Source organism: Penicillium concentricum (assembly GCF_028827145.1).
Source record: "Penicillium concentricum strain IBT 3081 chromosome Unknown utg000002l_segment0_segment0, whole genome shotgun sequence".
Lineage (NCBI taxonomy): Eukaryota > Fungi > Ascomycota > Eurotiomycetes > Eurotiales > Aspergillaceae > Penicillium > Penicillium concentricum.
Genome location: NW_026622755.1, coordinates 8,141,667 through 8,166,700, shown reverse-complemented (window position 1 = coordinate 8,166,700; position 25,034 = coordinate 8,141,667). Strand labels below are relative to the sequence as shown.

The 25,034-nt window shown below is 50.3% G+C and overlaps 10 protein-coding genes across 10 annotated transcripts; 8 read left to right on the top strand and 2 right to left on the bottom strand.

Annotated features, from left to right (window-relative positions):
* Nucleotides 1-669: 669 nt before the first annotated feature.
* Nucleotides 670-4,248, top strand: ctpA (Cu(2+)-transporting P-type ATPase CCC2; the record flags this gene model as incomplete). The annotated part of the gene is made up of 1 exon (XM_056724548.1): nt 670-4,248. One exon carries the CDS (start codon nt 670-672, stop codon nt 4,246-4,248), a length of 3,579 nt encoding a protein of 1,192 aa, XP_056580798.1.
* A 699-nt stretch (nt 4,249-4,947) lies between these two features.
* On the top strand, nt 4,948-7,337 carry N7517_006817 (translation initiation factor eIF2B catalytic subunit epsilon; the record flags this gene model as incomplete). The annotated part of the gene is made up of 5 exons (XM_056724547.1): nt 4,948-5,025; nt 5,120-5,176; nt 5,243-5,367; nt 5,426-6,600; nt 6,661-7,337. 5 exons carry the CDS (start codon nt 4,948-4,950, stop codon nt 7,335-7,337), a joined length of 2,112 nt encoding a protein of 703 aa, XP_056580797.1.
* Nucleotides 7,338-8,024: 687 nt separating this feature from the next.
* On the top strand, nt 8,025-9,754 carry N7517_006816 (uncharacterized protein; the record flags this gene model as incomplete). The annotated part of the gene is made up of 4 exons (XM_056724546.1): nt 8,025-8,115; nt 8,203-8,728; nt 8,785-9,671; nt 9,726-9,754. The coding sequence occupies 4 exons, from the start codon at nt 8,025-8,027 to the stop codon at nt 9,752-9,754; spliced, it is 1,533 nt and encodes a 510-aa protein (XP_056580796.1).
* Nucleotides 9,755-11,267: 1,513 nt separating this feature from the next.
* mrsA (putative mitochondrial carrier protein) lies at nt 11,268-12,760 on the top strand (the record flags this gene model as incomplete). The annotated part of the gene is made up of 8 exons (XM_056724545.1): nt 11,268-11,305; nt 11,521-11,590; nt 11,647-11,682; nt 11,754-11,886; nt 11,939-12,031; nt 12,097-12,153; nt 12,206-12,650; nt 12,712-12,760. The coding sequence occupies 8 exons, from the start codon at nt 11,268-11,270 to the stop codon at nt 12,758-12,760; spliced, it is 921 nt and encodes a 306-aa protein (XP_056580795.1).
* Nucleotides 12,761-13,477: 717 nt separating this feature from the next.
* Nucleotides 13,478-16,088, top strand: N7517_006814 (uncharacterized protein; the record flags this gene model as incomplete). The annotated part of the gene is made up of 3 exons (XM_056724544.1): nt 13,478-13,567; nt 13,616-15,800; nt 15,868-16,088. 3 exons carry the CDS (start codon nt 13,478-13,480, stop codon nt 16,086-16,088), a joined length of 2,496 nt encoding a protein of 831 aa, XP_056580794.1.
* A 591-nt stretch (nt 16,089-16,679) lies between these two features.
* Nucleotides 16,680-18,968, bottom strand: cog6 (Golgi transport complex subunit COG6; the record flags this gene model as incomplete). Its single annotated transcript, XM_056724543.1, has 2 exons — nt 16,680-18,614; nt 18,678-18,968. The coding sequence occupies 2 exons, from the start codon at nt 18,966-18,968 to the stop codon at nt 16,680-16,682; spliced, it is 2,226 nt and encodes a 741-aa protein (XP_056580793.1).
* Nucleotides 18,969-19,161: 193 nt separating this feature from the next.
* On the top strand, nt 19,162-20,022 carry N7517_006812 (uncharacterized protein; the record flags this gene model as incomplete). The annotated part of the gene is made up of 1 exon (XM_056724542.1): nt 19,162-20,022. The coding sequence occupies one exon, from the start codon at nt 19,162-19,164 to the stop codon at nt 20,020-20,022; it is 861 nt and encodes a 286-aa protein (XP_056580792.1).
* Nucleotides 20,023-20,405: 383 nt separating this feature from the next.
* Nucleotides 20,406-20,791, bottom strand: N7517_006811 (heat shock 9/12 family protein; the record flags this gene model as incomplete). Its single annotated transcript, XM_056724541.1, has 3 exons — nt 20,406-20,445; nt 20,497-20,689; nt 20,758-20,791. 3 exons carry the CDS (start codon nt 20,789-20,791, stop codon nt 20,406-20,408), a joined length of 267 nt encoding a protein of 88 aa, XP_056580791.1.
* An 815-nt stretch (nt 20,792-21,606) lies between these two features.
* Nucleotides 21,607-23,425, top strand: N7517_006810 (NYN domain-containing protein; the record flags this gene model as incomplete). The annotated part of the gene is made up of 2 exons (XM_056724540.1): nt 21,607-22,752; nt 22,805-23,425. 2 exons carry the CDS (start codon nt 21,607-21,609, stop codon nt 23,423-23,425), a joined length of 1,767 nt encoding a protein of 588 aa, XP_056580790.1.
* A 490-nt stretch (nt 23,426-23,915) lies between these two features.
* On the top strand, nt 23,916-24,785 carry mog1 (Ran GTPase-binding protein MOG1; the record flags this gene model as incomplete). Its single annotated transcript, XM_056724539.1, has 2 exons — nt 23,916-23,992; nt 24,110-24,785. 2 exons carry the CDS (start codon nt 23,916-23,918, stop codon nt 24,783-24,785), a joined length of 753 nt encoding a protein of 250 aa, XP_056580789.1.
* Between the last annotated feature and the right edge of the window lie 249 nt (nt 24,786-25,034).

Sequence of the window (25,034 nt, the reverse complement as noted above, 5' to 3'; positions counted from 1 at the left end):
ATTTTCTTCATTCTATTCCATTGTTGGATTTCATTTCGGATCGACTAGTAAATCTGTTAAATTAATTAGATGCAGTCATCATGCAAAGCCCCCTCATTCTGCAAGGTATATACGGAGTACGGAGTATGTACTCCTAGAATCAGCGACAATAAGCCGACGCAAGTGTACACCGTAACAAGGTTCATTTCTGTAGATATTTGAAACACCAACTTGTTTTCGCATTGCTTAGTATGTTTCAGGCCTTCCATGAAATTTCTGTTCACCATTTCTTAATTACGAAATTAATTGAAAATCCGCCTAATCAGCTGCGCAAGCTATATTGCATTGCGGACTTATACATTCCATAGCGTGGTAGATGTGGTCCACATCGAGTCCTATTCCCGAGCATATCCACTTTACTTTTTCTCTCCCCTTGCGACTTTGGCCAAGTTTTTGATTAAATTCGACCGACGTGGCTTCCTGGGCACACTATTTCTTTTTTAACTTCTGCAGCTCCCTTAGTTTGCCCAACAAGGGAATGATCTCTCTAATCTTGCGCCATCCGTGACCATCCGAACATCAGCACGCTATCACCCTCCACCATCGTGTCGGAGGCAGTTCGTCAGACACTCTCCATATGCTATAGTACCGTCGTTCCTCGCCGTGCTCGCCTCGCGCTTCACCGTCGAGATGTTATCTACAAATCCGCACGCCGGCGGGGTCAGTCGAGCCGCAATAACCACCACAACTATCAAGATCGACGGAATGACTTGCGGAGCCTGCACATCAGCAGTGGAGGGCGCATTCAAAGGAGTAGACGGTGCGCGCGATGTTTCCGTCAGTCTCATCATGGGCAGGGCCGCTGTACAACATGATCCGTCAGTGTTACCGCCTGCGAAAATCGCAGAAATGATTGAGGACTGCGGGTTCGATGCAGCAGTACTTTCGACCGAGGAACAAAGGAATCCCGACTCTGCTTCTTCTCCGGCTACGCGACTCTCGCTGACCACCCTGGCGGTTGAGGGTATGACATGTGGGGCATGTACGTCTGCAGTGGAAAGCGGGTTGAACGATGTCAGCGGTGTGAACTCCGTAGACGTATCACTGCTTTCCGAGCGCGCAGTCGTGGAACACGATGCAGAAATTATCACATCAGAGCAGATCGCAGAGCTCATTGAAGATCGAGGCTTTGGAGCGCGAGTGCTGGACACTTCCCTGGTGGGCTCCAAGGGGCCATCTCCATCGGCTGGCTCGGAAGAGAAATCAGGACTTCTGGTTACCACCATCGCAATCGGAGGCATGACATGCGGCGCTTGCACATCTAGCGTCCAGGGGGCCTTGGGTAGTGTGGATGGGGTAGTCCAGTTCAACATCAGTCTTCTGGCTGAGCGGGCGGTGGTTGTGCACGACCCCACCATACTCCCTGCCAGCAAAATTCCGGATCTTGTTGAAGATGCCGGCTTCGATGCGTCGATCGTGTCATCAGAGGCGCAGGCGTCAATTTCCAAAAACAAACAGCAGATCAATTTGAGCTTGCATGGGCTGCGGGACGGCGTTTCCGCCACAGCGCTGGAAGATAATATATTGCAGCAATCGGGTGTCCATTCAGCATCAATAAAAATGGCTACCTCTCATATGGTCATTGCTTTCGATCCGTCTATAATCGGAATCCGGTCTCTTGTGGAAGTCATCGAGGCTGCTGGCTACAACGCCTTGATTGTCGACTCAGATGATACCAACGCACAGCTGCAATCATTGTCCAAAACGAAGGAAATCCAAGACTGGAGAAGATCCTTCATCATCGCCGCCTCTTTTGCGGTCCCCGTCTTCCTCATCAGTATGATTATTCCGATGTATTTGCCCGGAATTGACTTTGGCAGTATTGCACTGTTCCCCGGCCTATATCTCGGAGATCTAATCTGTCTCGCTCTTACCATTCCGGTGCAGTTCGGCATTGGAAAGCGGTTTTATGTCACCAGCTTCAAGTCCCTCAAGCATCGATCCCCAACCATGGACGTTCTCGTGATGCTAGGCACGTCCGCTGCCTTCTTTTACAGCTGTTTCACCATGATTGTGGCTCTTTGCAGCATGGACCACGGGCGTCCTAGCACCGTGTTTGACACCAGTACGATGCTTATCACCTTTATCACTTTGGGCCGATGGCTAGAGAATCGAGCCAAGGGCCAAACTTCCGCTGCTCTTTCTAGGCTCATGTGTCTGACTCCATCTATGACGACTATCTATGAAGATCCCATTGCGGCAGAGAAAATGGCTGAGCGCTGGTCCTCCAAACCTACACCTGGCGCACCTCAGCAACCCAAGTTAGCTGATGACATGACGGTGAATCAAAAGTGCATTCCCACCGAGCTGATTCAAGTCGGTGATGTTGTTATTCTCCACCCCGGAGATAAGGTATCTGCGGACGGTGTGGTCATCCGGGGCGAAAGCTATGTTGACGAGAGTATGCTCAGCGGAGAGGCGCTACCTATTCACAAAAAGAAAGGCAGTCAGATCGTTGCCGGAACTGTGAACGGCACAAACTCCATTGATTTCAAAGTCATTCGAGCAGGCAAGGATACCCAGTTGAGCCAGATTGTAAAGTTGGTACAGGACGCGCAGACGAGCCGTGCTCCAATTCAGCGCATGGCTGATATTGTTGCTGGCTACTTTGTCCCTGCCATCGTCTGTCTTGGTTTGATCACATTCTTTGGCTGGATGTTCCTCAGTCATGTATTGCCTCATCCGCCCACAATCTTTGAAATGGCAGGCAATGGTGGCCGAGTCATGGTTTGTTTGAAGCTGTGCATCTCGGTCATTGTATTTGCGTGCCCCTGTGCTTTAGGCTTGAGCACCCCGACCGCGGTCATGGTCGGTACCGGCGTTGGCGCGGAGCATGGAATCCTCGTCAAGGGAGGTGCCGTGCTAGAAGCTGCCACTAAAGTTACTCATGTTGTCTTTGATAAGACGGGCACCCTGACTACAGGTCGGATGAGCGTGGCTCACACCCAAATTGAACCTCAATGGACAATGAACGACTGGCGCCGTCAGATCTGGTGGCTTATTGTTGGTCTCGCAGAGACAGGCAGTGAACACCCCATCGGACGAGCGATCTTCTCTGCGGCCATAACCGAATCAGGCCATCCTGGAGAAGATGGGTTGCCTGGGAGTGTGGGGGACGTTGACAACTGTGTTGGTCAAGGTGTCTCCGCCATCGTTGAACCTCCATCTAGCGGCCAGCGTATCCGGCACCATGTCCTCCTTGGCAACGCCAACTTTCTCCGCTCCAAAGACGTCCCTGTACCGGCTGATGTAGATCCCGACTCCGCGGAGCCTGTCGAAGACCCGGAGGCTGACGTCTCCAAGCCTGGTGACACCGCGTCCGGCATTACACAAATCCACGTCGCAATCGACAACAGCTACGCCGGAACCATCTCCCTCCGAGACACAGTGAAAGAGACAGCCGTCGCGGCAGTAGCGGCCCTGCATCGCATGGGGATCTCGACCTCCATGGTAACAGGCGACACGCTCTCAACGGCGATGGGAATCGCCACAGCAGTCGGAATCCCAACCGCTTCAATCCACGCCTCCGTCTCTCCATCCGAGAAACGCTCAATCGTCTCCGCTCTCCAAGCAGAAGGCGAGCGTGTCGCCATGGTTGGCGACGGCATCAACGACTCTCCCGCGCTGGCCACGGCATCCGTCGGAATCGCTCTCGCATCCGGCACAGACGTAGCCGTGGAGGCTGCTGATATTGTCCTCATGCGTCCGGACGATCTGCTATCTGTACCAGCCAGTCTCTCCCTCTCGCGCACGGTCTTCAAACGCATTAAGATGAACTTAATATGGGCTTGCATGTACAATATCATCGGCCTTCCATTCGCCATGGGCCTTTTCCTCCCCTTCACGGGCTTCATGCTACCTCCCATGGCTGCCGGTGCTGCCATGGCCCTTTCTAGTGTCTCTGTCGTTGTTAGCAGTCTCCTATTGAAGTTCTGGCGTCGGCCGTCTTGGATGGAGGTTGGGCGTCTTGAGAAGGAGCTTCGCTCAGGTGCAATCTCTGCGGCTGATGTGGCGCGTCGCCGTCATGCCCGCAAGGTGAGCTGGTGGGCTTCTACTACTATTTTCGAGTATAGCCCTCGCTCTCTACGTCGTCGTGTTGGGAATGTTATCTCTTCGCTTTGGTCTCTTGTCACTGGCAAAGGACCCATGCCGGCTGGTCGGGGTGATGATGGTTATGTTCCACTGCAGACAGTTGAGCCACCTGTTTGATTTCACTTTTGTCCAATTCGTCAAATGTGGAGATGTCTAATATAAGCCTTCGTTTTGATGCCTCATGTTCAATGTTGCTGGATTGATATATTTCGTGCCTGGTTTGGCGTTTCGTTGGCGTTTCGTTTGGGTTTTATCTCTAAGTTATTTGATACCTCCTCCGCTAAGGTCATTTCTGCATTTGTTACAAGATCCTCTCACGTGTAAAAGAATCAAAAGACTAAAAAGTAAGGGATATGTGCATCAGGCTTAGTTGCTAATTTGTGTAACGAGAAATACCTAGATCTCTGTGTCGGCTTAACTATGAGACTGCCAATATTCTACTAAATCACATTCATTCTGTGAAGAGTGATCTACAATACGGAGTAGATTAAACCTATTCAGGACCTTCTGCCTCAGGCAATAAATCTGATCGAAGTGGCGTGCAAACAATGCAAACAAGTGGGCGGGATGACTCCGAGGCTTTTTTGTGCTCTTCTTTGATAACAAGATCGTCGCGTTTCTTTGGTGCTATTTCTGGCGACAGTATCTAAAGACCGATCCCGACACCTCTCAGACTACTTGCGCCAACTTTGCGTTCAAAGGGTTGTTGATACATTTAACGTAAAACCACCCTACCGCTTTCCTACAGGCTCTTCACGAGAACTAGTTCTTGCGGTCCTGTAGATTGATAACTCGTTGCTGACAATCCTTGCAGCAATGGCTCCCAAGCAGAAGGCTGGGCAAAAGCCGAAGCCCAATTCGGCGGAGGAAGTGGAAGAGACATTTCAAGCTGTGGTAAGTCTAGCAGTTGGCAGGTGGTTTGCGTGACTGTTCTCGCCGAAGTCCTCTTAATGGGTTATATGATTGACTAACTTGTGGCTTTGGTTAGGTGCTCGCAGATACCTTCGAGACGAGATTCGAGCCATTCACCCGCGACAAGCCTCGTGTACGTTCCCCACAGCAAAACATTTCTGCCCCAAGACCTCGCAATTAACGAATCAAATGATCACAGTGCCTTTTGCCGCTCGCAAATACCCCCTTGATCGAATATACTCTCGAATTTCTAGCCAATGCAGGCGTGGAGGAGGTCTTTCTCTACGGAGGAGCGCACTCGGATCAGCTGGAGAAATACATCAAGTACGTTTCCCTAGGGACTCCCTCTGATACGGATAGCAGAGCTGACCTATATTGCTAGTGCGTCGAAATGGAGGGCCCTGTCTTCTCCGTTCAAGCAGTTGACCTTCCTTAAGTCGACTTCGACTTCTGTCGGTGACGTTATGCGCGACCTGGACGGCAAGCACCTCATTACTGGAGACTTCATTGTCGTGAGCGGCGACGTGATCAGCAACCTGCCCATCGAAGGCGCATTGGCTCAACACCGGGCCCGTCGAGCGCTTGACAAGAATGCGATCATGACCATGGTTCTAAGGGAGGCTGGCCTGCAGCACAGGACCAAGTCCACCTCGGTTTCCCCGATTTTCGTCATTGACCCTACCAAGGACCGATGCCTCCACTACGAGGAAATCGACCGCCATCCAGATGACGAGCAATTGTCTCGTCTGAACATTGACGCCGAAATTATACTCAAACACCCCGAACTAGATATCCGCCAAGACTTGATTGACTGCAGCATCGATATCTGCACCCCGGACGTGCTGAGCTTATGGTCGGACAGTTTCGATTACCAATCGCCGCGGAAGCACTACTTGTTCGGCGTTTTGAAGGACTATGAGCTGAACGGCAAGACACTACACACATACATCATCAAGGACCACTACGCTGCGCGCGTGCGCAACCTGAAGGCCTACGATGCGATAAGCAAGGACATTCTCTCACGCTGGACATATCCCTTGTGCCCGGATACGAACTTGCTCCCTGGTCACACGTACACCCTTCGTAAGGGTAGCATGTACCAAGAAACCGGGGTAACCCTGGCACGCTCCTGCGTCATTGGGCGCCGCACAGTCATCGGAAAAGGCACGAGCATTGGAGACCGGGCAGAAGTCCACAACTCCGTGCTCGGTCGAAACTGTAAAATTGGCCGCAATGTCAAGCTGGATGGTGCCTATATTTGGGACGACGTTGTGATCGGCGACAACTCAGACGTGCGTGGGGCGATTATCGCCGATGGCGTGGTTCTTGGCAAGCATTGTACCATTGCATCCGGAGCGCTTATTTCTTATGGCGTGAAAATCGCAGATAACATCTGGGTGGAGAGTGGGAAGCGTATCACGAAAACTCGAAACGACGGCAGCGTTGGCAAGAATGATCCCGCAGTTGTTGGCGAAGGAGGCGAGGGCTATGAGTTTATTCACGGCGAGGAAGAGGAAGATGAGGAGGATGATGTGAGCGTAGCCTCATCGGGACTTGGTATGTTATCTCCTAGTGTATCTCTTCGGGTCCATCTTGCTAACTCTATGCTATCTACAGTGTACCGCATGCCCAGTCTCTCACTCTCTTCCGCCTCCATCTCAACACTGTCATCTGAGGTCTCAAATACCTCTTGGGCACGATCTGAGCGGAGCAGTTTCTCTGCAGACGAAGATTCAGACAATTTCCACCACGACGCATCAGTCAGCTTGTTCGACAGTCTGCGTGAAGGCGTTGCAGCAGATGTGGTGCAGCTGGAGCTGGTCACGCTTCGTATGAGTGCCAACGCCTCAGACAACCAGGTCCGTCGGGCCATCGTGACATCGTTCATGAAGCACATCCAGCAGCTCATGGAGAGTGGCAAGGGTGCCGGTCCGGCAGTTCTCTCGGTCTTCACAGCATACAAGGAGGTTGTTGAGCGTACTCTATTCGATCGCAACAAGGAGCAGAAAAAGGACCAGGTTGATCTGCTGCTCGCGCTCCAAAATGATTTGATTCATCGTAACAAGGGCGAAACCGTCCTTCTCTTTACTGCCAAGTCTCTATATGAACTTGAGCTTATTGAGGAGGAGGCTTATGACCAGTGGTGGAACGATGAGCGCTCTAGTAGCACCGAGGAGATGCGGGCTGTCCGCAGCCAGACCCAGCAATTTGTTGATTGGCTCGCCGAGGCTGAAGAGGAGAGTAGCGAGGAAGAATCCGAAGAAGAATCTGAGGAGGAGAGTGATGATGAGTAGATACCACAAATGTTTTCAAATTAAATTCCAATTATGCCTTCCAATTTCCTCTATGAATAAAATGTACAACATATTAAATGTTGAAGTTAAGATTAGAATCTTAGTTTGTTAGAGTCAGATATAGGCACCAAAGCCCTATCTCCTTTGAAAAGCCATGGACGGAAGCCTAGGCAAACAAGGCTAGGGTCAAGCTAACAAACGCCAACCTTAAGAATGAATCATATCTGAGTCAAGCTGAGGGCCTGTGAGAGACATCAGCTGATGTTTACAAAATTTTCTATGTTTTTTTCAATGTTTTTTTCAATGTTTGCTACGTAGAATATCAATTAAAAAAATATCCCGCAAGTCCTTCGAAGCCCGGTTCGAGCCGCCTTCGGGGCCTTGGAGATCTTACGCTTCCCCACTCCCCTCCGTCACAGGTTTTACCCAGTGACGTGTGGCTCCTTAAAACATCCCTTGTCGGCATTTTTTGCCGCTACATTCACCACGCCTCCAATAACGCGAAAGAGAAAGGCGGCTGAGGCGATTGCGGACGAGCCACTGCCAAAAGCCGCCCACGGCGATCGGAAAGCCTCTTCTACCTCCCACTCCCACAAGTCAACAACCACCGCAATAGAGAATACAGAGAGAGAAAACCCCATCAGTTCCGGCCCGAAAAAGAGGCCATCCACACCCACCACTGCCAGCATGGACTCCGACGATGAGTTCATGAGCGACGTCTCTAGCCAGGATGATTTCTTGGGTACCCAGGGCTCTGATGACGAGAGCTTAGGTGAAGGTGCGTGCCCGTCAGATCTTTGTGTTGTTTCTTTTGTATATGCCTGTGTCTTGAGAATGGTGACTAACAAGCTGTGCCTGGAAGCAGACTTCGATGATCTCGACGCCGGGTTTTCGGACGATAAAGACCTCATCAAACATAAAAAGAAGCCATATGAAGTCGAGTACAAGGTTCTCGACCCTCACGATATCGATCATGAACAGCTTGGCCAGGTCAACGAGGTTTGCGCCATACTTGGGCTACCACCTGAGTCGGTGGCGATCTTGTTGCGGTTCGGCCGGTGGAACAAAGAAAAGTTGATAGAGTCTTATATGGAGCATCCGGAGGAGACGCTAGAGGAGGCTGGTCTTGGGTCGAACTTCGAGGGGACCGCAAAGACTGAGATCGTCCCGGGGTTCATGTGTGACATCTGCTGCGAGGACGGCGATGACCTCGAGACGTATGCCATGCGTTGTGGTCACCGATATTGCGTCGACTGCTATCGGCACTACCTGGGGCAGAAAATTAAGGAGGAAGGAGAGGCTGGCCGAATTCAGTGTCCAGGCGATGGCTGTAATCGCATCGTGGACTACAAGTCACTGGATCTACTTGTGACAAAGGAGCTTCAAGGAAGGTGGGTATTTATTTTGCTAGTTTCTAGGCGAAAGGCTCGCTAACACATCTCTACAGATACCGCGAACTTCTAACTCGGACCTACGTTGACGATAAAGAAAACCTAAAATGGTGTCCAGCACCAAACTGCCAATATGCCATTGACTGCGGGGTAAAGAACCGTGATCTCCGTCGTATAGTTCCAACAGTGCGATGTTTTTGCAAGCACGAGTTCTGCTTCGGCTGCTCCCTCAGTGACCATCAGCCCGCTCCATGCACGCTGGTCAAGATGTGGCTACAGAAATGTGAAGATGACTCCGAAACGGCCAACTGGATCTCGGCAAACACCAAAGAGTGTACTAAGTGTAATTCGACGATCGAGAAGAATGGCGGCTGTAACCACATGACTTGTCGCAAATGCAAGTACGAGTTCTGCTGGATGTGCATGGGTCTCTGGTCCGAGCATGGCACGAGCTGGTATAACTGCAACCGGTACGAAGAAAAGTCAGGCGCAGACGCTCGCAGTGCTCAAGCCAAATCGCGTTCCTCCTTGGAGCGATACCTGCATTACTATAATCGGTATGCGAATCATGAGCAGTCTGCCAAGCTCGACAAGGATTTGTACCTCAAGACCGAAAAGAAGATGACCAGCCTTCAGTCGCAGTCTGGTCTGTCCTGGATTGAGGTGCAGTTCCTAGACACCGCATCGCAGGCCCTGCAGCAGTGTCGCCAGACCTTGAAGTGGACTTATGCATTTGCATTCTACCTTGCTCGCAACAACCTGACAGAGATATTTGAGGATAATCAAAAGGATCTGGAGATGGCCGTTGAGAGTCTCAGTGAGATGTTCGAGAAGCCAGTTGCCGATTTGGCAGGGCTGAAAGTTGATATCCTGGACAAGACTGCTTATTGCAACAAGCGCCGGGTAATTTTATTAAGCGATACTGCTGAGAACTTGAAGAATGGTAAGTGGGAAACTCGGATGTGGTTTCACTACATTGCTAACACGTGTTTTATAGGAGAGTGGTCGTTTAACATTGAGTGGTGAATTACCACCCTAACCTCCGCCCTGCTGTAGACTACGGAGATCTTGACGACCTGAACGACATCTATTCCTTTATAAGAAGTTTCAGCATACCTTTTTTTCCCCCCTTTCCCTCCACCCTTGACCTCTTGAGCCCTTGAGATCCTCGCCCTTGCACTGGTTTTGCAGCAGCAACGGTCTCATTATGCATCCATCTCTAGGGCCGGAATGGGTTTATTTTTGTTTCCTGCTTCCTCCAATTACCTCGAATTACATGCATGTATCCTCATTTAATGAGGGCTTTTCCTTTGGTGTTGTCATCACAGACTCTGTTTTCTCTTTCCTCATTGCCTTGAGTTTAGGCGCAGCGGTATTTTACATGAATGATTATCTTCGGGGTTATTATAACAGGCAGCTAGCAGTGAACTTCTCCCATTCAACGCATGCCTTCGAACATATCAATACGGAGTAGTGGTATTGAGACTATGGAGTGTAAAATTCTTATATACGAAACAGGGGGGGGCGCCTCAACAGAATCGGAGCCAATGTAGACCAGATGAGTTTAGTTTGCGGCTTGGAGTCCACACGGGCCTCGGCTTCTCCTAGTGGAAAGTCGCGTGTTCTGCTTTCTCTTTCTCCGATGCCAAGTTGAAAAGACAAAGTTAACAATGGACAGATAGATAATATATACACTATGCAATATACAATATACAATATACAACACCTACTCCGTATATGTAAAGGTGATAACCTCGGAAGGGATGTAGAAAATAAAATCCTTCTCGAACAAGTCGAAGCTCCACTCAATATGAGTTAGGCGAAATGTGGTCAAGGGCGAACTGATGGCTTAAGGGGGTTTCTTATCAGATTGATAAAAATGTGTACCGATTATGTACCTTTACCGTGGTTGCTACACTATAAAGGTACCAACATAGTACTTTACATAAAAAGTGCTGGGATCTGTCCGTCATCGGAAGTCCCGGAGATACTTTAAGTAAATTTTGACATGGATGTTCATGTGAGATCCGAGGCAGGGCCTGAGAGGAATACACATGGACGCATGTAGGCATTTATACATTCTCTAGGTAATAGAGAAGTAAGGAGAATAAGCCAATATATAGGAATAATGTACTCCGTAGTACTCTCTCTGTATTACTCTGTAGAAAATTAGTTAATAGAACAGAATAATGCAATAGCCAACTTGGGCAAGTCCGTGAATAATTTCCCTAGCGCCTTTTCCCGGTATTTGTCTCCAAACTGAATTTCCAATTCTTTTCTTCTCCAATTATTCTGTTCAATAAAGAAAAAAAAGAAAAAAGAACTTCTAATTATTCATTGCTTCATTTCTCGCATTTATTGTTGGCATTTTGTTTTTGTTCTGTTGGCATTGTCCCTGTGTTCCTCGGGATCTCCACGGACAAGTCCCCGTTTATCTCGTCTTCACTTTTCCTTTCTTCCACCTCCGTCAACCACCTCCCTTCCTCTCCGCCCGAACTCTTCATCTGCTACAGCTGCGCCTTGAGCTAGCGGAAGCTCCATGGCGGCTTCCGATCAGATCCCCGGACAGGAATTCGAGTATGTCGCTCTCCGATGGATTTTTTTCTTCTCCAGGCAATCGGCCATCGGGAACGCTGGAAGCTGGAATGAGCATGGGGACAAGCACATCTTATTTTCTGATATGATGTGCTCCAGCGAATGCTTGATTGTCCCCGTTGAGCATCCTGACTTTCTTCGCCCTGTCGCTTTGCGGGAATGTGTGGCCTAAGCTAATGCGATATAACCTGTTTTAGCTATGAAGCCCTTCCTTCCAACTATGGCCTTAGCCGGAATATGTTAGCTGGTGCTTTCGCGGGGATAGCGGTATGTTTACAAGGTTAGGGGGTGTGGGTGTGGATTTTTGGCTGATCGGATAAAAGGAACACTCGGTGATGTACCCTGTTGACTTGCTCAAGGTAAGCTTGATTTTTGGTTGAAGGCAGTGGAAGGAAAAAGGATTGAGCGCTGACTATTTGGCCATCGCTAGACTCGTATGCAAATCTTGACCCCCTCAGCTGGCGGTCTCTACACGGGATTGACGAACGCGGTTTCTACAATCTATCGAGTTGAGGGCTGGCGGACACTATGGAAGGGAGTCTCGAGTGTGATTGTCGGCGCAGGTGTGTATATTGTGGCCCTGGGTTAAAAATACTCAAATCTGATGCGCGATAGGTCCCGCACACGCTGTGTACTTCGGTACATATGAGATCGTGAAGGATATGGCTGGTGGTAATGTCGACGACGGACATCACCCCTTGGCTGCCGGTAAGATTTCGGACAAACTTTTGAATCGATTTTTTTGTGCAACGACTGACGTGATGATCATGCAGCTATGAGTGGAGCGGCCGCTACCATTGCCAGCGATGCGCTGATGAACCCCTTCGATGGTAAGTGACCCCGTGCGAGGCAATAAATACGCCCAGCTAACCCATTCTCTAGTCATGAAGCAGCGCATGCAGGTTCACGGCTCAGTTCACAAGACCCTCGCGCAATGCGCCAAGACCCTCTATCGCACCGAAGGTCTCCAGGCCTTCTACGTCTCCTACCCTACCACACTTTGCATGACCGTGCCCTTCACAGCCACTCAATTCGTTGCCTACGAGTCGATCTCGAAGGTCATGAACCCCAAGGGTGATTACGACCCATTCACCCACTGCATCGCAGGTGGTCTGGCCGGTGCCTTCGCAGCTGGTCTTACCACTCCTCTTGACGTCGTAAAGACGCTCCTTCAGACCCGTGGCCTCGCAGAGAGCGAGGAGGTGCGGTCCGCAAAGGGTCTGTTCAACGCCGCTGCCATCATCAAGCGCCGATTTGGCTGGTCTGGATTCCTGCGTGGAATGCGCCCTCGTATTATTTCCACTATGCCGAGCACTGCGATTTGCTGGTACGTCCCATTCTGAGACTCGGTACTTTTGATCATGAACATTTACTGACTTCTTTTCTAGGACATCCTATGAGATGGCCAAGGCATACTTCAAGAAGCACCTCGACTAAAAACACTGATTCGATCCTCTCGCACGGCCGCCATTGGTCCTATCTACCATTCCCGGTGGATCTGCTACTTGTTCGATATACCACGTTTGTGTGGGCACCATATAATCTTTCTTTGATCTCTTGGGCGACATGGGTCTGTTCTTTTACAATATGTTCTGGATTTGGGGAGGCTAGGCGGAGCCTAGCAACCCTCCTTGTGGCGCATCCCGGGCCAGAGCCCGGGTTTCGATCTTCTTGCATGTTTAGGGCTTTTTTATGAGAAGCGTTGTCGGCAATGTATAGTTTTGGAAAAACGGGGACACGACCACTTTCGACTTCGGAGATTAAATCTGGTGCTTTTTTTTTCCTTTTGGATTCTTCGATGCTCTCTCCATTCGATGTGTCCTTACTGTGACCGGCGTTGGAAAAACCTCGGGTTTTCTTTATTTTTGGTTTCTTTCGAAAGGGCTGGGTTCTCTGTGGCATCACTATAACTTTATGTTTTTTTTTTGTATCTTGCATGTACCCATAGATGTGAGGAATGTTAGAGATGACCATTTTAATATAAAAAAAAATTCCCATTACAACCCTACATAGTTCACTGGCCGCATGCAGTAAACTCTCCGAAACGACGACGTCACGCGAAAAATCCTCCCCCCTCATCTGCGGGAGATCATCGCTTTCACCAACTCCACCAACTTGTCGTGAAATGGATTCAGGCGGGCCTGATTATTCCCAATGATGCGCCCACGGCCTGCGTCTTCCTTGCAGAAGACGTACGACGATTGCTATCTCGCGTGCTCCACCGCCGTGTACTTTGAAGGCCAAGTGAGTCCTCTAGTCCCGACACCCGTTCCCCGAAGCTCATTATCTTAGAACAATGAAGAGGAAGCATTGCGGTCCTGGAGATCTGCCCTCGAGACTATCTACCATCACAATGCCCGCCGTGTACCGTCACATTATACCCCGAAATCTGAAACAGAGAAAGCCCTGCAGGACTCCATCCGGGCGCTAGAGGTTCAATGCCGAGAACGGGTTGATCTACTGAGCGCTCTCCAAGCAAGCAGGAAAGAATCTGCAGAGGCAAATGGCAGTAAAGAGAAGGCCACCCTCGTCAAGGGCAAGTCCGTCCCCAGCATGCCGTCGCCATCACCTTCCAACACTCCTGGCTGGATCGGAGATGGAACAATCCCTGCTGTGGGCTACACCGACCTTTCCAAACCAGCCGCCATACCTGGCCGTCCTGGGCTGCCGACGAAACAAAGCCATGAGTCGCCGCCATTTCATGACGATGCTGGTCCAGCGACCCTATCAGCAGCCGGTACACCTGCACTGCGTGTGAACTCGAACTCTTCGGGCAGAACGAAGTCGCGTGGCTCCAGTCCCGAGCGCCGGAAACCCATGTTGACAACTCTGCGCAGCAGCGATGCCAAGAAGAATGGCAAGAAAGTCAAGGTAGCATCAAAGAAGAAAGACATGAGGCCTGCTGCCTCCACAGCTGCGGGCCTAGCATGGGGAAGCATCTATCGCCCTCCATCGGGTGAGAAGCCTGTGAGCGATGCAGCTCTGGTGTCATCCCGGCAAAGCGCCGCTGCCCACGATCTCAGTTCCCGCCGAGATTTAGAACCAAGACCCAATTCTAGGGATGAGTCTCGGCAGGCGAGAACTCGCACTTCCCGAGACCATCTCACTGGGGACCCAAGTCCTGCTGCCCGTTTGCGAGAGCCTGCTCGTTCTTCTCCGAAGAGGTCCTCGCCAAGACCGCCTACTCAGTCGCCCAGACCATCTACTCAGCCTCCTAGTCCGCTGCCGCCGCGGGGGCCTCGGCCTCGACCTGACAGCCCTAAACTACAACATCCTCATCCAATGTCCATGCCGAACCCGGATGACTTCACGGTGCCTAAACCATCCATCAAACCTAAGCCTGTGGCCTTGCGGTCTTCCCAGGAACCGACAAGCCATCCAATACAAACCACAAAGTCTGAGAATATTTCAAATACTTCTCGGACTCTGACTCCTCGGCTTGGCCGTGAAGTAAATTCTTCCAACGATATGCCGCGGACAAGCTCTGCGCCTAGATCTCCCCAAATTGGGGAAAGGACCCGCGGTTCTCCATCATCTGCTAGCGGGGACGATTTTCATCGCAGTGTCGACCGGCTCGCTATATCTCAAAAGAATAGCGATAGTCCAATACGGCGCAAAGCCCCACCAGTCCAACAGCGAGAGACACCACTATCAAGCGACCATGAGTCTTCAGATCAGCGGACCATAGCAAGCGAGACAGGGGACGAAGATGAGGAAGAAGACAGTGAAATCTTGAAGATCATGGAAAATTTGCCTAGGGGCGTGGATCCTCAGTCAGCAAAGCAAATCCTGAACGACATCGTAGTACGCGGTGACGAAGTACACTGGGATGACATAGCAGGCTTAGAAGGAGCCAAAAAGGCCCTCAAAGAAGCCGTAGTCTACCCATTCCTCCGTCCAGACCTATTCTCTGGTCTCCGCGAGCCAGCTCGCGGAATGCTCCTCTTCGGCCCCCCAGGCACAGGCAAAACCATGCTCGCACGAGCAGTAGCCACAGAATCAAAGTCAACATTCTTCTCCATCTCCGCCTCGAGTCTAACCTCCAAATGGCATGGCGAAAGCGAGAAGCTCGTGCGCGCCCTCTTCGGGCTGGCCAAAGCCCTCGCTCCATCCATCATCTTCGTCGACGAAATCGACTCCCTCCTTTCTGCCCGATCATCCGGCTCCGAGCACGAGGCCTCCCGCCGCTCCAAGACTGAATTCCTGGTTCAATGGTCTGACCTCCAGCGCGCAGCTGCCGGCCGCGAACAAACAAGTCGCGAGAAGAAAGAAGGCGATGCGAGTCGTGTACTCGTCTTAGCTGCGACCAATATGCCTTGGGATATCGACGAGGCTGCACGTCGCCGCTTCGTCCGCCGCCAGTACATCCCCTTGCCAGAACATCATGTCCGCGAGCAGCAGATACGCAAGCTTCTCAGTCACCAGCACCACGAGCTAAGCGATGCTGATATCCAGGTCCTGGTACAGGTGACAGAAGGTATGTTGTTTCCTAAAAAAAAAAGAAAACTCACATTAGTTCGTATCTCTTATTAATAATTTACCAGGCTTCTCCGGCTCAGACATAACAGCCCTCGCCAAAGATGCGGCCATGGGCCCTCTGCGCAATCTGGGTGAGGCCCTCCTACACACACCCATGGACCAGATTCGCGCCATTATCTTCCAAGATTTCGAGGCAAGTTTGTATTCCATTCGACCTAGTGTATCCAGCGATGGACTCAAGAGATATGAAGATTGGGCTAGAGAATTTGGTGAGCGAGGCGGATAGAGTAGATTTGGACTTCCTCATCTTGGACTTTTTTTGGTTCTGCTCTGTCTCTAATTTGGTTGCCTCTTGAGTTATCCTTCTATCCTCATGTGTGGGGACTTTGTATGTTTGATACGATTATAGGAATGGAATAGTTATTCTTTTCTCTCTTTATAGCCTTGTTTTCTGACTATTTGGCATGTCTTCTTCCTATTAACTTGAATGATGTGCCTGTATATGTGCAGTATCTAGGCTTGGGTAAAGATAAATAGCCAAAATTGTTAAATCTACATTAAATCTATATAATAGATTTAAATATTTAGTTTATACTGAACTATAAACCGAATCCCGGGGTTGCCGTATTTTTATTTGCCTGTTGGCGAAGTTTGTACATAAAAAGATGGACACAAAATTATGGCTCAGCCGAAAGACCTAATGCCATTGGTGAGAACGTAAATATTGTCGGTCTCGAAATGCATGAAACGAGCAAACGGGAGTCAAACATCTGTCTGCATCCTGATAGGGTCGCCCTTTCTAGCGCAAAGCTAAAAAAGCGCCCAAAAATTAGAGTTGTGGACGAACGTTTTGTACATTTATAGATTGAACTGTATATCAACTCAACAACACTCGAATCTCCCCTGTCGTTCGAGGGAACAACGACCTCAAACTCCATTGTTCAACCTCTTCCTTCTCGCTCGCTTCTGTGCCATCGGATTTACCACTCTGGCCACTAACACTGTCCCCGGTTCCAATGGCCACATTCACAGTTCCTCGAGCCTCGTCCGCAGCAATGATCATGCCTTCAACGAACTCGAAATCACGGCAGAATGCCTCAACTGCATCCTCAGTGACACTTTGAATAAGGGAAAGGCTTTGGACACGCTTCAGGTTATCGGTTGCATCCATAAGCGCAGATGGGAGGAAATCGTCAAGTTGTTGACTGGATGTAATCAAGGACTCTGGTTGGAAGGCGGGGAGATTGGCCAGGTCGGCTAGATGGGGTTTCTGCTGGTCGGGCTCCTCGGTCTTGTCTTCGGCAGTGTCAGAGAAAGGTTCCAGGGCCTCTAATAGCGTTTGGAGACCAGATGTCTCGAGGAGGAATTGGTGTTGGGTGTCGAGAAGATCGCTGCGTAGGGTTGACAGGGCTGCAGAAATGGGAGGTACGTGTGTGGAGCTGGCAAAGGGGAATGGTGACACAGCTGCGCGGGCTGCAAGGAGAATATTAGTGCGGTAAATGGACTGCGCTGTGGTAGTTTGGAGTTCATCTGATGAGGACCGGGCCAGTGTCAAGAATGGATCGAAGGCCGCCCGGAGGACAGAAGTGAACGGGTTCTCATTCGCATCTGGAGATGAATCCTCTGGTCCGACGGAAGCCTCATAGGTCTTCATCAGTAATTCCAGGTCTTCCAGTGCATCTAACAAGAACTGTGGGGGCGACAGGTCGTCAGGTGGAGTCAGGGCAATATTGTCGCCCGCCAGGACGCTGATTTGGTCGCGCATCAAACTCTCAAAGTGGCCAAGGGTGAACTTTTCCAAGCTCTGAATCAGGTCCACCAAGTGCGATTGGGCGCCCACTAGTTTGGTGAAGGTTGTGCGATAGAAAGACAACAGACTAACCACCTTGTAGCAAGTAACAGGGTCATCATGGCTCTGAATGACGAGCTCTATTCTCTGCCGCAGTGATCGAGCCACTCCAGTAAGGTCGCGGTTGACCAAATCATTGAGTGCCTTGTGGCCATCAAAGGTAACTTCTTGGTCCTCATCGATACGCGACCAGGGCTCACTGTTTAGGCCGGCTTGGATCCCCCGAGCGAGTTCATCCCCGTCATCGACAAACAATGACTCGAGAGCCTCTCGTTCTGATACAGTTGTCGAGTGCACCCACGCAAGCATGTCGCCAATGTAACGAAGTGGGTCATGCGCTGAGAACTCAATCGGTTTGACAGTGTGATCACCGGCGCCGGGCCCATTGGTCCCGGAAACGGCGTCAGTCAGTGCATAGTGGAAAGCATCGGACAGCACATAGTCTCGTGCCTCCGCAAAGAAATCCAAACAGTTGTGGAATAGACTTGGGCGTTCTGCCAGCACCCGTAGAGCGCGGCGGATCGTACTGCTGATGCGAGGGTCCTCTAGATTCAGGGACCTGAATTCTTTCTGGATCCATCGGTATAGTTTCTGGTATGCTGAATTGAGGTTCCGGGTGCTCAATTCCATCACCTCCAAGCCCAGTCGCTGATTCTCACCGCCAAGCAACACTTCGCAATCGTGGTGTACTTGCTTGACACGAGCTAGCACGTCAAAGAACCGCTCGTTAACGGGCTCCTCGGCAGATGTCAAGACCAATAGATCCTCTTCCGGAACCAAGAAATGTTTCGAAAACGCTTCCAATAGCTGTTGTTTGGTCTCGGTCTCTTTCTTTTGTGTTATCAGAGCGCTAGCCTCCTCGAGTACCGGCGTGGTATCCTGCTTTGCGAGGCTGATTCGTTTGCGCATATCGTCGCATGTCTGATTAAGTGTTAAGACTACTGTTCCGATCCGTCTCAATTGCTATTATTGCCCAAGAATTAGAACTCCAGATCCCAATCCCTAAAGGAGTAATAGGAGTCTCACCTCTGCCACTTTCCCAAAGTCCTTGACAATCTCCGCATTACAATCGACAACTTCCTTCTGTACATCTAGTCGTAGTTGCCGACGTGTTTCTGCGGTGTTGTGAATGCCTCTCAAGCTCAAAGTCTCGAGGGAGTCCCGAATGTCCGAGTCCGCATACGATGCCGACAGAACTGTTGTTAGCCGATTGGTGAGTGCAGTCGGGCGCTGCGTTGGCGGGGACAATGGAGATGATGCGGTCGGGGCAGTGGCGCCATTGCTGGCGCTGTCACTTGGTGGAAAGTAGCTGGTCATTGTTGTTCGAGCAACTCAGCGGAGAGTCGGCGAGGGGAAGTACCTAGGTAGAGGACAACCGCGCACTTGGCGCATCGACCGCCTTTCCCGTATCTTATCGTCAGTCAACACACCACCTAGGTACTCTATTTGTTCTCCCCTCCTAATTTGTCTCAATTCATTCATTTCTGGAATTGTATTGCTACCTGCTCCCATGGACAGTCCACTCGTTTCGCCGGCTAAGGCCCGCCAGGCTGCTATCCAAGCCAAAGATTGGGCATACGTGAACTCCTGGCTCAATCGACAATACGCGCCCATACCAGTCCCCAAGTTCGAGCGCAATGAAGATACACTCCGCGTCCTCCTGACCCTAGCTGCAGCCAATGATGCTGCAGACGAAGAGGCTGCTCTACAACAGCGAGCACGCGAAGAGGCTGTCCAGGCATACAAAATACGGGAAGAGTTCGAACGCAATGATCCCCACGAACAGCAAAAGAGTCAACTCCTCGATGAAGTCGAGATGTGTTTGGATGATACAGGAAGACGCGATCTAGAGGACCTCGCCGATTCCGCCGCAGCTCTGGGTAATACTTTGAACCCGAGCCCGGGCGATCTGGGACAGTCAATTGTGGAGCTCACGGTGGAGGAGTTTGAGGCGCAGGAACAAATTGCAAAGGTCGACACACTGCACCGCTATCTCCAGCTAGAGCTGGCACGCTTACAGGCGGAGCTTGAGGAATTGAAGACCGATTTGGCATATGAGACACCTTCCGATATCCAAAGCTTGACGTCGGAGTGGACACGCGGCACAAAGACACTTGCCATCAAGGTTGGGGAGTACCAAGATCGCATTGCAACACTGGAAAGGGTCCATCCCCGGGGGCCGACTATTGAGGAGCTGATGGCGGAGGAGGAGAACGTTATCAGGATGCGGGAGACGGTCAAGGCGCTGCAGGGTCGTGTGCGGGCGTATCATGATCTTCCCAAAAATACCCCAGGGGCACGGACGAAATATAAAGAGCTAGAGCGCGAGCTTGGGCAGCTTAAGCGACAACGAGACTCAATGGCAGTATAGACGAGCGGTACTAATGTCAGTGGTTGGCATTTGCTTCTAATCAGTTCATTTAGCTCCCCTTATGGGCAGTCAAGGCTTCAAAGATGCCTGCGGGGTCCAAAGACAGTTGAACATGCTATTAAGCTAAGCATTAGTATTAGCCTCCTTGTTACAGTTGCTACAATTATTACAGACTCTCAGTAGAGCTAGCTTCTTCTTACAACATTTAGTCTACATAATGAATGAAAATTCTTCCACTTGAAAATGTGATGAATTCGAAAAGTGGCTATTTGAAACAACGTAATTGGTATCATAAATTCGTGAGTCTTGAGCCTTGAGTGTAGGGCTGTCCGTGAAGTTATGGAGTGACCATGATGATGATCACTCGCCTAAGGGAGACCATCTTAGTTGCCGAGGCCGAGAGCACCCTTGACCTTGTCACCACTGGAAGTATGGTTAGAATATGACTCTTTGGTTCCAAGAAGAGTAACTTACATGGAGCCGGTGGCACCGCCGTGGCCATGGTTGTCACTGGCACGCTGAGTCTTGTCAAAGGCCTCCTGGCGAACACCCTTGCTATCATCGGTCTGCAAGCCGCGGCTAGCACGATCAGTGGTATCGGTGACAGTCTCCTTGACCTTGTCCTGGGTGGACTTGGTGGAGTCGGGAGTGAGCTCCTCCTTGGCCTCTGTAGAAAGAAGTAGTCAGTAACAATGTCTCAACATCTTGACAGACAGGTAAAGTAGTGTCACATACTAGTGCTGAAATCTTTGCGACCGATGTCAGACATGATGAAGATTGAAGTTTGGTGGTTGGAAGTAGAAGTAAACTGTGTAGTTGGATTGAAGTAGATGCTGATGAAGGAAGAATAGCGAAGGAGTCAAAGAGGGGAGTTTATATAGCTTTGTTTGCCCTCATAGCTCATAAGGAGAGGTGACATGACGTCGTTTGCTGTCGTGATCGACTTACTATATTCACAATGGACGCCAACTAGGTAATGTGTACGGAGTATACAATCTATTTCCAAGGCCGGGACCCCGGACTAGCCACAATCTCTAATTTAATAAAGATTCCTCCAATCAGCGTAGTTCCTGGCTGTAGATGACCTTTCACTACGTACAGGCTGTGGCACCCAATGGATTTTCAGGCTCTCCCAGTTTCTCCAGATATGACATCATGAGGATCCAAACCAAGGCTTTAAGGTTGAAATCACATGATTCATTCTTTTCGGCTGTCATGTGTGTCACGTGACTTGATAACATCCATACCCCACACTCGGACACTAAGCCTAATTGGGAACAAACAGCATAAGGCGGTCGGTTATATGTGGCAGACCCACTCACCGCCTCCGTCACCCTGCTCGGGCATCAACTGTAGTCGTCCATCAACTTGTTTGCTTTTATCCCTCATCCTTTCGTTCTGACTCACCATGTGGATAAGATTCGTTCTTCTTCGTGCATTGTCATCTCATTATCTGTGACTATCAACCCGATCGTTAGCTTAGTGACAACATCTTTGAATTCATCGTTATCTCATTTGCTACCATCCAAACTTCAACACACGAACTCGTTACACACCCGTTACATCTATCTCATCTAGCCATCAATGCTCACGTCATATCCCCCTGTTCCTTCAAATTGGGACTTTACTCCAGTGCATGACCTACTGCGGTCGCCCATCGAGGGCTGCACAGCGAGACCTAGTCGCCACAATGAAGCTACAGTCCCCTCGCTTGGTGAACAAGCAAAGGATGACCCCCGTTACACCACTAATGGTAGGCTCGTGGATATTGTTTCTCAGCGGAGTAACCCGAAGCTTGGTGACTTTGGTTCTCTTTGGGAGCTTTTCAACGGGAGCCCTGCTCCCGCGAGCGTCGCACCAACATTAGGGACTATAAAGACCACCAAGTCTGAGCTGGAGAATTTTCAGCCATCACTTGAAGAAATGCTCTCTAGCTCGGCGGAAAGACCCACCAAAAAGGTTTCATTCTCTGGCTTGTATGGCATTAAAACATCCGTGCCCACTTCATCCAACACCTCTCGCATCACCAATGAGCCAGTCTCTCAGGTCCTCAAAGACACCACCACTGGTTATGTCTCCAATTCTTCTTCTCGTCCAAACGCGCATGCGACAGGTATTCCTATCGATCTTGAGGGTCAATCGTTCACTATCTTGAGGCGGACCTTGGGCCATGAGCCTTCTGGAACGAGTGCCAATGTGGAATTTGGTGCCCGTGGTCCAAAAACCCCTCCTGTGGTGATTGTTAGACCTAGAGTTGGTGATCCAAGTGATACTCCCACAAAACCCAAGACTCGATCTCATGGAAAAGATTTCCGAAAGAACACGCGCAATAACCCAATCACCTCCGAAGAAAGCGCTGGCCTAGACTCGGACACCAGTATTGTGTTCGACCATCCCGTTTCTGAGAAACCTGTGGCTTTTTCATTTACCCCATCTCAAGTCTATGCGCCTGGGGCGAAGACTCACACTTATGATACCCCACCATCATCGTTTGACGATAATGACTGGATACTGAATGCCAACACCATCCGAGGACATGCTTCGAGCGGTACTGTGCGGTCTACCCTGCACCGACCGGCCGAGGAGCGAAGAGTCATCTTGATGACCAGACTCCTTGGCCACTTCCCTGCGTACGCAAAAATTGTGTCTCAAGTGGGACTGGCTTCAGATCATCGTCCCAATGATGGCATTGGCTCACGTCCCATTCATGTCTTTGTTGACATGTCAAATGTATGTTTCCGTCTCCCCTCTACCCAACTCTTCTCGGACTAATTCATCTCAGATCATGGTTGGATTTCACGATTCAGTAAAAACCTCGCGCAATATCCCTCTCTCAACCCGAATCCGTCGTGTTCATATGTCCTTCGCTAACCTCGCATTGATCTTGGAACGCGGCCGCCAGGCCGCCAAGAGAGTCTTGGTCGGCTCGGATCGCCTCCCATCGGTTGACGAAGCCGAGAGACTCGGCTACGAAGTTAATATCCTTGAGCGTGTGCACAAAGTAAAGACCGTCACACCTCGTCGCAATAGCAAGTCCCGGAAGAACCATGGCTACAATTCCCAGGGGTTATCTAGCGGTCCTGAAACGGTCGCCGCCTCTGGGGAACGATGGGTTGAGCAAGGGGTAGACGAAATTCTGCACCTGAAGATCCTGGAGAGCCTTTTGGACATAGAGGATGCTGCGACGATTGTGTTGGCGACAGGGGATGCGGCAGTGGCTGAGTTCTCTGGTGGATTCATGAGGATGGTCGAGCGCGCGCTCCAGCGCGGCTGGAATGTTGAACTTGTGAGCTTCTCGCAGGGCACTAGCTATGCATACCGGAAGAAGGAGTTTCGGACTCAGTGGGGAGACCGTTTCAAGCTGGTCGAACTGGACCGGTACGTGGAGGAACTGTTTGAGTGAATGGCGAAGCCAGACTCCGCGCTGAAATGACGGGGATTTACTTAGCATTTCCATCTCAAATGAAACCAAGATATTTTCTAACTATCATGACTCAAATTCCCTAAATGTCTGACTTAAAGTCACTTAATGTAGTTTGTTCGTATAGTCGTATATTGAGTCAACACCCCACCAAACTGCCAAACGTCATTGGGCGGAAAACACCCGCCCGCACTGTTGCCTCATGCACGTCTTGCTCGTCTACCTAAACGGATTCTATATTTTGAACATATATAGTCTCTGTTAATTTGTGCTACTCTCCAGTATTGCTTGTCTTCTTCTGTATTGTTGAACCCCAAGCAAAAAGGAACCGGGGAAAAAATCCGCAATTTATCTCGAAGAATTCGGATTTAAATTCGCTCTTGCACAATCAACTGAACATCCTCTCAAGAAAAAAAAAGAAAAGAAAAACAAGGTCAAATTCTTTCGCTTTGCAACACAAATCAACTCCACCATGTCTCAATTCACAGAGCAAGAGTTCTTCGGCGGAGCCATTCGAGGCGTCGTGCCCCAAGGCTGGATTGATTCGAGGTTAGTATAAATCCCTTCCTATGTATCAAATTCCCATTTTATTACTTCAATCCATTCCTCATTCCATCCCAAATCATCCCAATCAAAAAGGAAACCCCAACTAACATCAATTCCCAGCACCCTCCGCGAGGTCCCCGACCACCAAGAGCTATGGCTCTCACCAACCACTCTCTCCAACCTAATCATCGAAATCAACCAGCGCGTCCCACAAGCCGAAGCTCTTAACACCTTCGCCACGCTCAACCACCAGCAACCTACCGCCGCCCCAGGCAGCGGCAGCGCAGCACCTGCAACCGCAGAGACAGTCGACCAAGCCGCAGCCCTGTACCACCTGCACGATCTCTGCGATGAAGGCGACACTATGCAAGTGATCAAGTCGCCCACGCGCGTCGAAGTCCAGCTTGCTTCGTCCTCACCTACCCCCGCTTCCGCTATCAAGGCGTATCGCGGCGTTGTCTCCTTCACTACGCCGGTGCGCGGCAGCGGTGCTGGACGCGTCCCTGCGTCTGCTGAGGGGTCTGCTGCTGGTGTTGCGGATGCCGGGGTGCTCGGTGCGCAGATGAATGGCGATTCTAATGGTTTGCCTCAGGTTTCGAGGTTGACGTGTCATTTCTTGCTTGTTAGGCTTGAGGCGCAGGAGACGGATTTGTTGGTCTTCTTTAATGTGCCTCATGAGGAGTTTGATAAGAATGGGGATCCTAGGGGGTTGTCTCTTGAGGAGGTTCTTGCTGAGGAGACTATTGGGGCTTTGCTTGGGAAATTGGAGATTTGTGATTGGGGCCTCTTTGTTTAAGCGTTTTTTCCCATATGATTTGGATGACACATGGTGGATTTGAATTGGGATTGGGATTGGGGTTTTATTGGGAGGAAATGGCTGTAATAGCTGGGTTGGAATAGGGAAGTGCCATATGCGCTTTGGGACGAGTAGATAGAAATAACAGTTGACTTGCAATATCTCGTGTGTTCAAAGGATTACACAGGTGTGTTAATCTATGCATAAATAAAAACGTGTATTTTGGTATAGTGCTATGTAGTAAGGTTC